The sequence below is a fragment of the Bactrocera dorsalis genome, chromosome 2 (assembly GCF_023373825.1).
Source record: "Bactrocera dorsalis isolate Fly_Bdor chromosome 2, ASM2337382v1, whole genome shotgun sequence".
Lineage (NCBI taxonomy): Eukaryota > Metazoa > Arthropoda > Insecta > Diptera > Tephritidae > Bactrocera > Bactrocera dorsalis.
This window is the reverse complement of record NC_064304.1, coordinates 99,456,331-99,466,899: the sequence shown is the minus strand read 5'-3', so window position 1 is coordinate 99,466,899 and position 10,569 is coordinate 99,456,331. Positions and strand designations below refer to the sequence as shown.

The 10,569-nt window shown below is 35.3% G+C and overlaps 1 protein-coding gene across 7 annotated transcripts in view; it reads right to left on the bottom strand.

Moving 5' to 3' along the window:
• Nucleotides 1-6,872: 6,872 nt before the first annotated feature.
• LOC105231501 (G protein-activated inward rectifier potassium channel 3) overlaps nucleotides 6,873-10,569 on the bottom strand; it is an 82,903-nt gene continuing 79,206 nt past the window's right edge. For all 7 annotated transcript variants that reach the window (XM_049447560.1, XM_049447559.1, XM_049447564.1 and 4 more), the window contains 2 exons: nucleotides 10,310-10,546; nucleotides 6,873-10,204 (listed from right to left, as the gene is read on the bottom strand). In XM_049447560.1, the coding sequence (XP_049303517.1) occupies nucleotides 9,690-10,204; nucleotides 10,310-10,546 (752 nt within the window). In that variant the 3' untranslated portion in view covers nucleotides 6,873-9,689. The remainder of the gene's footprint in view (nucleotides 10,205-10,309; nucleotides 10,547-10,569) is intronic.

Here is a 10,569-nt window from a genome sequence, read left to right as displayed (position 1 = left end):
TGTAGACATGTAAGTTACACACGAGTATTTGTAGGCAGAGCGTCAAACACACACCCACACAACTGCAAATATCGACAAATGCTTGTTGTTGTTGTAAGACAGATAGTTGAGGATGTAAGAAGAACATTTGTCGAGCTTCTGAGGGTGGGAAAAGTGTGCGCCGAGATGATAAAAGCGAAACTGCTCGAGAAATGCATACGCTTATGTGTGTACATACGTATATATGTATAGTATGTATATGTGTGTGTCACCTGAGTGCCCTGTAGGTATCACACTTGATATCGAGAGGTAATTTGTACAAGTTAAGGAAACAAAGTTAGCTAGTCACATATCTGGTAAATAATGAGTATTTAGAGTGGAATTAATTATTTCGACTGGAATAGAATGGATAATTTTTAACGACTTTTATCGAACTAAATGTTTAAACTTGAAATTATGTATATTAAATTGAAACAATATTGGGTAGTCGAAAAAGTTTTTTCGTATTTTGTCAATAGATGTCGTTGCCGTCGTATATCTTCAGTGCAACCAATCACATTGTATCATACCACATAGTGCTGGAAAGGTGAGATTTTAAGCTTCATTTAGCCAAAAACTCCAAAAAAATTAAATTCTGGGAAGTCAAAAAAAAGTTACAGCTGTTCAAAAACTATCTTCCATACAAGTAAAAAATATATTTATTTTATTCGAGCAGTTTGTATATCAGCTATAGAGCCTATAGAAGTTCGATGTGCGATCGTGTTTTACAAACTTCAAGGCATACTTAATATATATCCCGATCAGGATATAATCTCCTTTTTCGGGAAACCACAGATATTTCTCATTGCGTTCCCTTTGCTTTATATTATTTATAAATGTATGTCTATTTCATGGTTGCTAATTGTTCAATTCAACCGCAGTTCGACAATCGCATCAAAGCTTTGGCTTTCAGTAATTAATATTGCTACACATACATACATACATATCATTTTAATCCAGCCACAAATATTATATACGCGCTGCTTGTCGAAGCGAAGACCATAAATCTAAGACACAAGGGCTAATATACCTTTATATTGTTGTTTTTGTAGCAATATTCAAACTGCTAGCGTATAAATCGCTCGAGCAAACAAGCAGGAAACTATAATTCTAAGCTGGAAGGGCTCTTTGTGCTCAGCAGAATCGGGCCACTAAAAATAGCTATATAGTATTATGAGAAATGAAAACTTTAACATATTAAATTCGGATTTATACGTAATATATTCTGTAATAAGTAAGTTTCCGTTCTCTATTTCAAAATTTCAATAATCAATATCAAAAGCATACAGTCAAAAACCCTCCACTGTTGACAGCCATAACTTTGAAGTCGTAGATAATTTCGTCTGTCTTGGAACCAGTATTAACACCAACAATAATGTCAGCCTCGAAATCCAACGCAGAATATCTCTTGTAAACAGGTGCTACTTCGGACTGAGTAGGCAATTGAGAACTGAGAAGTAAAGTCCTCTCTCGACGAACAAGGACCAAACTCTACAAATCACTCATTATTACCGTCCTGCTATATGGTGCAGAGGCATGCACAATGACAACATCTGATGAGTCAGTCTAACAAGTTTTCGATAGAAAGGCTCTGGGTAAAATTTATGGTCCTTTGCGCATTGGCAACGTCGAATACCTCGGTCGATGGAACCATGAGCTGTACGAGTTCTTCGGCGACATTGACATAGTTCTACGCCAAAAATTATATGATTCTATGATCTATATTCAGGGTATAATAATAAGCTACAATATATCCTTTCCTAGCACCCATTGCCTCCGCATTGAAGATCGGTTCTAAAAAGGAATTTCGCTTTGTACACCAACTTATCTCTTCGACCTATGTATGTACTTACATACACTTGTCTTGTTGTGTGACCAGCATTATCAAAACTTTCGCTTAGGTGCCGACAACCACGCGCTGAACGCCTATTGTACTTTCTAGCTGTGTTAATTGAATAAACAGTTAATCAGTGTCACAGCATTAACCGCAGGGGATTATGATAGCTGTGTGGCACTTTTGACACAATAGAAATGCGACCAGCTGCTAATATGTTTTTATGATGGCAACAACAAAATCCACGCAATCATTATTTATCTGAATTCTGCCGAACGTATGCGGAAACCGAGCTGCCACTGGTACGAAATCTGCACTCGAATGATAGCACGATGTGAATATGGATAATAGAAATATATGTTGTCAACTGTTGGGGTTTGCCATAAGGTTGAAAAGCTGTTATAAGAAGATCTTTGAACAAAACATACTCTATTATTCCTGGAATTTGGTGTAACACCTGGTCTTTCGAACGGAGTGGACGTCTTTCTATGCTTCCTCCGGCGAGTAAAACGTCGAATACCCACAGAGCAGCGTAACCTCTGAGTCAAAAAGAGGGTCTCTCATCCGAGGCTGTTTTCTTCATTTCATTCGGGGTGTTTTATATGGCGGGTCCCCAACCCGACGCACAATCCTGGTGAGCCTTTAAACGGATGTTTTTTAGCTACCCACAGGATACTTGATCTAAGGTCAGAAGTCGTGAGCTGATAGAGCCATATGTAAAAGAATTGCTTCCGCCACATCAACAAACCCAAACAACCCCCCGCCTACCACGTGAATGGCGCTCAGAGAATCTTCCTCACTAGCGTGAACGACGATTTAATGATTCGGAACAGTGTTTGGAGATGTTCAAGCTAAGTAAAACCGAGTTTTTGCGTCGAAATCTGACAATGGATGAAACATGACTCCATCATTTCACAGTCAACAATCGGGTGGCAAGGTTGGGGCGTCTATATTTGGGTATGTGCATGAAATAATTTTTATTGACTACCTTGAAAAAGAAACGACTTTCAACAGCGACTATTATGTAGCGTTATTGCACCATTTGATGGACAAAATCGCCGGAAGACGGCCGCATTTGAAGAAAAAGAAAGTACTGTTTCGCCAAGGTAAAATCCGTTTCATAAATCAGTGTCAACGATGGCAAAAATCCACTAATTGGGCTTTGAATTGCTTCAGCATTCACCATATTCTCCAGATTGGGCCCCCAGCGCGTATTTCCTGTTCACAGATTCAAGGGAATGCTCGCTGGAAGAAAGTTTTCGTCGAATGAAGAGGTAATCCCCTTTTCTGAGGCCTACTTTCAGGTAAAGTACAAATCGTGATACAAAAACGATATCAAAAAGTAAGAGGGGCGCTATAATCAGTGGAATGGAACTATGTTGAATAAAAAAATTAATTTTGTCAAAAAAATTTATTTTACTGCGATAAGCTGGGAATCAAATTTGTAATCAAATATCTTTTTATTAAAAAATTCTCATCCCTGGCAACAATACCTATCAATTTTTCAATTTTATATTAAGATCTAAAGTCCAGATATTGCTAATAATAAGAATAACATTTAGTCACATTTTTCAAATGTATTAATCAAATAAGGATATATGTATATTTATACGTATATATATATGTATATAGATTTTCACGCCCAGCTTTTAATTGAATATTCATATTTGAAGAAGCAGTTAATAATAACAAACTCCTTGACGATAACGCCACTTGTTGCCACGCTCAGCAAATATTGTTTACCTGCATTTAAATACATTTAGTGAAAAGCGCAGAAATCGAGTTCAGCAGCAAAATCAACACATCATAACACTCTCGCGCGCACAATTATACAAAGTTTAGTTACGCTGTTATAACCATCGTAGTCGAGTTATCTATTGATTTCAGCGCCTCTAACTATGTTTTTCGAGATTGTTGTTAATTTATAGTTACATAAACATTTTTAAGGCAGTCAGTTTTGTTGTTTATCCTGTTGTTATTGTTAGCGCCATACTTATTGCACATTTATTTTTAATCTATTTAGAGTATTCTTTATTAATTAGCGGTGACTTAGGATGAAAAACAAGCCTCAAAGTACGATATACATATGCATATATTCATCAATATTTATATATATGTATATTGCGGGCACATTTGTAGAGTTTTTGATACAAAATTATTTGCGAATTAAATTAGCAAAATCGCGTGTTTTTCATCAGTGTAAATATTTTCAGTAAGCTAAGTCAACTAAGGAAATCGTGATAAACACTGTGGGGCAGTTTAAGTAATCAAAATCGATGTAAACTTTAAATAAATGCAAAACTTAAAATAATAAAACAAGTCCTTACGTAAACAAGATTATCTGTGGAACACTTAGGCAACTATGCGCTGGGTGTGGAGTTCATAAAAACGAAATTGTTTGAAATTAGTTACATATCCGCATTACAAAAAAGTAGCTGGAAATTGTCAATTTAACGCAAAATAATTACTTTTTTATCAATATTTATTCTGTCGCCTTTTAAGTAATCCTCAATAGATGTAATACATCTATGCCAAAGATTTTTCCAGTCCTCGAAACACTTTTCAGAAGCACTTCTTGGGTGGCCCTCAGCTCCTCCAGCGAATTTTGTTTTATCTCTTCGATCAACTGAAACCGAATTCCATTCCGATGATTGTTTACTTGTTTGTATGTCAAACTCATAAGCCCATATCTCATCGGCAGTTATAATGCTCTCCATGAATGCGGGATCGAAACTCGCACAATCAAGCGTGTCCATGAGACCTGTTTACAGCATGCTATTTGAAAACAATTTAGCTTAATCGGGACGAGTCAAACAGCAACTCGTTTCATACCCTAAATATCCAACAAAATCATTGGAACGGACTCGCGAGAGATGTCGAGCTCTCTTGCCATCTCTCTGACACTTACATATGTACCTGACGATTTTCAAACACCATATCCTTCACTATTTTAATATTTTCATCATTCATTTTCATCAAGAGACAAGAGATGACCGTTTTGAAGGCTTTGTACCACTCGTAGACTTTTGTTTTTGATAAAACTGAAACAACGCAAGCCTTTTCCAACATTCGCATTGATTCCGCACACGAAATTTGGTTAGAAATACAAAATTTGAGACTAATTATTTGTTCAATATTTTTATCCTTTGTAAAGATCACAACGTACTAAAGTGTAACGACTTAAGCAGCTGCTTAAAAAAAAATGGTTGACAGATCGTGCTCATATTTGACATAATAATTAAGGATAGTCCTAAAGTTAGCAAAATTCATTTTTTTGAAATATCATTTACCCGGGAAATAAATTTTTTTAATTTAATTACTCCTTCAAAAGAAATTGATGGAAACCTAGGCAAAAGTCCTGGCATGTGCCCCTAATTAATAATAATACACGTTCTCTTAATGCAAAGGCTCACCACTTGACATTAGCCACCATTTTTACTTACTTCCAATATCCTTTTCATTATGGTGAAACTTCTTCAAAAAAACCTGATAAAAAAAACAAAAATTGATTATTATTAGTTTTGAATATCTTAAATATCGAATTATGAAAAAAAAATTCAATTGATTTCAAACTTCTATGCTAGAATACCCCCTCATCTTATATTACTCTAACATTTTTTATTCGCTTGGAAGTTATTTCTAACAAACATTGCTCATTAGTTGCCGGGTTGTCATCGTTCAATTATAGTGAATTAAAGATTTGAGTCCTCTCTCTCTCTCCCTCTTTCCTTCGCTCTTAGACGTTTATTTATGACATCGATATGCTTACTCACCTAAATTATAAGTTCTGTAACGTATTTGAATAGTGAAAAAAAATATTGAATTCATCACAATCTGCGCCTAAAAGCACATAACACATTTTCCACTGACGTCGGCAACAAAATCAGTGATCGAAGGCGATCGACAATTTGAGCCTAAAATTATGCAAAACACTAATACAGTGAAGTGATTGTAAAATAAATGTCACCGCCACTGTTACAGTTGTTTTAGAATACAAAATTAGATACAAAAATTTATATACAATACATAGCAATTTAAATCTAACTTGATCTAATTTACAACTGTAATTGTTTCTTTCGATCCTCGATAATTCTTTATGTCAGTCTATTATACCAGAGTTCTTGCTCAACTCCAATCATGTGGCACTGTGCTGCTCTTAACAAATCCGAAAGTACTTACTTCGAGAGCTACAATTTTATGTTCACTAACTGTTAGGTTTGATTAGGTTAGATGGCTAATTGAAGATCGCATGTGGACTGCTACATGTAGTCCTTTGTGAAGCCATTGAAAATAAGAACTCCTGTGCTCGAACTTATAAATTAGCAGAACGCTAAGTTAGTTCGGTGGGATGTCTGAAGGTATACGCTCTTAAGTGTTTAAGTCTTGACGTACCAGGACAGTCAAGAAGGAAGTGTTGAGTTGTTTCCATACAGCTTCTGCAAATGACGTCTAGTGAGTTTCCCAACTTTGCAGCATGGACGCCAACAGGGCAAGGGCCTATTGAAAGCCCCACAACTAGGAACAGGCTAGCCTTACTGAGGGCAAAGAGATCACTACAGATCCTGCGATCGATATTTGGTCAAAAAGCTTTGGCAACAGTGCGTGTACCGATGGTGGCTCAGTGCTGCCCAAGCTTCAACGTAGCCAAGCTATCTAGTAGTAGAATCCAAGAGGACACTTCAGTAGTCTGTACTCCGGAACAGATTGGAAGACACTGCAATAGTCAGGAAGTCTGAAGCTGAAGTTAGTAAAGAACTCTAAGCAGTAAACCCCTCCACCAACCCTCCCCTCAAGCTTTGACCGATGAAAAGAAGCTGTCTGCTCCTCTCCTTCAACGACTCCTTCCAACCCACAGCTCCTTTGTCGGTATATGGGCGGAGAAGAAGCCGACAGAGTTCTGTTTGGCGACTCCATGATGACCTAAGTGATCAGGTATGAAGTCAAAGTGTGTGAGGATATCCGAGTTTTCAGATACGTGTTCTGTATAAATTTCCTTTTTAATAAAAACACGACAATAATATTAATTTTTTCACACAAAAACGCTCAAACGTTTTTTATTCAAAATTTCCAACTGATTTGCAATATGTTTCAAATTCTTTGTTTATTTTTTTTATTTTATTTTTTTTTTTTGTCTTTGCATACATAAATACACACATAAGTTAGCATGTGTAAAAGTAATACTTCCGTGTTTTTGGCCTTTTACTGCAGCAACTTGCCGTAACTGTACAAGTATAGTAGTATAATTTAAAAAATATATGTATGTATAATTCATAATAGACTTTTGAAAAATCTAAGCATATATATTATATATATACACACCTAAAACTTTTTTGGCAATATGCAATGTTTTTTTTATTGTTACTCAAATGGGTTCTTTAAAATCTATGGACAGATTCTTATAGAATTAATGCTTTAATATCTTGCTTTAAAATCTTTAAAATCAGTGTTCTTTCGTTTTTTTATTCGTAATTTTTTTTTTCTTTTGTTTATTTGGTAAATCTTGTACATTTATATAAACAGCCAACTTTTATTATCATATCAACATTGTCAAATATACTTTTCAGTTAAACATACATACATACATAGTTTAGGGAAATACATTTCTGAGACAATTAATTGAAACCTTCGTGTTTAAAAATATAGCATTCTTTTATATTTAGTATTATTTATTAGGCGTTGAAACTGGTTGCCAAAAACAGCTGTTTCGCTATGTACGCATATCTTTGTAGTTGCCTGTAATTGTCTCCATTAACTGTTAAATTCGTTTCATGTTACTGCTGTTCACCTTTGCTGAGCGTTCATTTTTTCATGTGTAATACAATATGTTCAAATATTTGCTTTTGCTTTTGTTTTCGTTTCAATTCTTGCAGCTCAAAATACGTTCACCCTACGCCACAAACGCGTGTTTCAGACTTTGTGTGTAAGACAGCATATCAAGTGTGTAACGCTAAGAGAAATTTGCATTGGTGAACTGTCAGAAATGCAACACTGTTTGTGTTTGCATTATTTTAAATTTCAAAAACTGGTGTTTGAGGCGTGTTAAAGTAAAAATTTAAATTTGAAATGTGCGAGCTTTGTTTTTATTTTTAATTATTGAATTTAAGTATGATTTATTTTAAGATATAAACTATCGTATATCGAAATATGAAAATGTATCGATATTTACAAAAAACTATCGAAATATGAAATTTTTTCGATTTTTTTTTTCAAATTTAACCTCCTCAATGCTTAGCAACACAAGGGTTAATAAACTCGTGTTTGTCTCGTAAAGTGAACATAATTGACATGCATTGCCGAACATTTTTTCTTACAATTTTCAATATTACAATTATTAATTTTACATATTTTCAATTACAGTTACAGTGCTCTGTATTTTTTGATTTTTTTTAATAACATTTTTACATTTTTTGAAAGCTCGATTTCAGCCATGTTTGTATAACCGACATTCCTAAAATTTATATTTAAAAAATTCTAATTTTCTGCACTTAGTTATTAAGCTTAAATACTAAAGTAAATTTAAAATTGCTCTGTAAGCTTAAACTAGTTTGGAAAAAATTTTAAAAATAATTTGCAGGAATTCTAAAACAACAGTCCAAATAAAAAAAAATTAAAAACAACCTTGAATACAGTCACTAAAAGCTTAAAGTTTGTTTAAAAAAACTTTCATTTCTGCAGAGCTTTGATTTTAAAGCAAGTTCTTGAACTTTTTTTGCATTAAAATTTTTTTCCAAAAACGAAAATTTGCGTTATATTTTTTTGATTTTTTGAGCACGCCTCATATATGCAAACCTTTTTGTGTGTAAATGTTTTTTTTTTTGTTTTTCTAACTGTTTGTGTATATTTCTTATTGTTGTCTTTAAAAGTTTAAAAATGAAACTTTCATAAACATTTGTTGTTTTACTAACATAAAACCTATGCATAAGCATATCTCGATAATAAATCGAAATAAAATCATAATTAAAATAAAAGTAAATTCTCGCGTCCAACAACAAAACATATTAATACAACACTGAAAAACGAGAATTAATGGTATAAATGGACAAAATGACGCGTTAACGTTTGATTAATTGACGACTTCTTTCGTTTGTATAACGAGTCTTCTTCGTATAGCGCGGCGGCGGTTGAGTTGTAAACGGTTCGTTTGTAAATGGTTCAGTTGTAAATAGTTCAGTTGTAAACGATTGAGTTGTAAACGGTTGAGTTGTAAACCGTTTAGTTGTAAATGGTTCGGTTGTAAATAGTTCAATTGTAAACGTTTGAGTTGTAAACGGTTGAGTTGTAAACGGTTCGATTGTAAATAGTTCAGTTGTAAACGTTTGAGTTGTAAACAGTCCAGTTGTAAACCGCCGCGATTTTCAAACTTTGCTTACGAAGCGTTTCAAACCGACTCTTCACTGACATAGAAAACACGTATACTTTTTCCAAACCGTAATACAGCAACTAATGAATTAGCGCTCACTAAACGACCCTTATACCTTTTCGCAACCGCAATTCGGCAACTAAAGACTGACTGCAATTCACTCACAACTAATATTAACTTATTTTTTGCTAAAACTAAAGCTAGTTGCGCTTATGACTTTCCACTACAATTAAGGCTGTATATATGGAAGAAACTATTTTAATTAAATATTAATCAATAATGTTTTGTAATTTAATTTTAGGCGAAGAAAAAATTAAATTATTTGCAATCGAAGCGGCTTGCACGGCAGACAAATGAATACGGTCAGTCATACTTTACAAAAAAGTTCATTGTTTTTCTACGCAACATTACAACAACAATCATTCAACAATCACCAATACACATGTATGTCCATATGACATTTTTTCGCCGCCATTATCAACAAATCGAATCGACCGATAGCTGATCTTGTTTGATCGATAAGCGTCGACCGCTCGATGGTGTCTTCTTGATGCTGCCGCCATTACTTCTATCTTGATTGTTATTGTTGTTGTTATTATTATTATATGTAGCACTCGCCGCCATTGCCGGTGAGAGTGTATTTGGCGTGGTGGTGGGATTAATGGTGAGATTATTGGTGCTGCTGCTGCTGCTGCTGCCGGAATTGGTTTTCTCATTAATACTATGTAGATTTGTGGAGAGTGCCAACGAGGGTATTTGTATCGCTGAGCCGCCTACGGTGAACGATGGTGGCACATAGTGATAGCTACCGTTTGTGCTACCGCCGCCACCACCACAATTTAGCGGTTGCAGCTCCTCGGCGAGCACCCCATTGGGGATGGAATTGTTGCGTGTTTGCAGACGTGAGTCCAACGACTCGTCGCTATTCGGATCTAAACGATCCACAGATATGGTAGAGGGTATGTGCATAAGACCGGCGGAAAAGGCGCGCTCTGAAAATGTGTGTAAAATGTAGAATTAGTTTCGATGTTGCATTTAATACTTAAAACTACATCGTCTGCAAAACTCTTTCTGGTTTTGGTCACTTTTGCACTCACCCAAGCCCAGTTTGGAATTCTTAGCATATTCGGCCTTCACATCATCCAATTGTCTGGCGCTACAAAGTGGTGTATCCACATCATAAGTGTTATTGAAGAGCGTGTAATCCACCTCGTATTCGCCTGTTTCTTTACGAAACGACACCACATTCACAAAACGATGACCCCAGAGTATCTCCGAAGGCAGGTAACTGCTACGCGCCTGTGTTGTCATGCCAGTGGACTCTATAACGCCCTCTACAAAACAAAATATTATATGC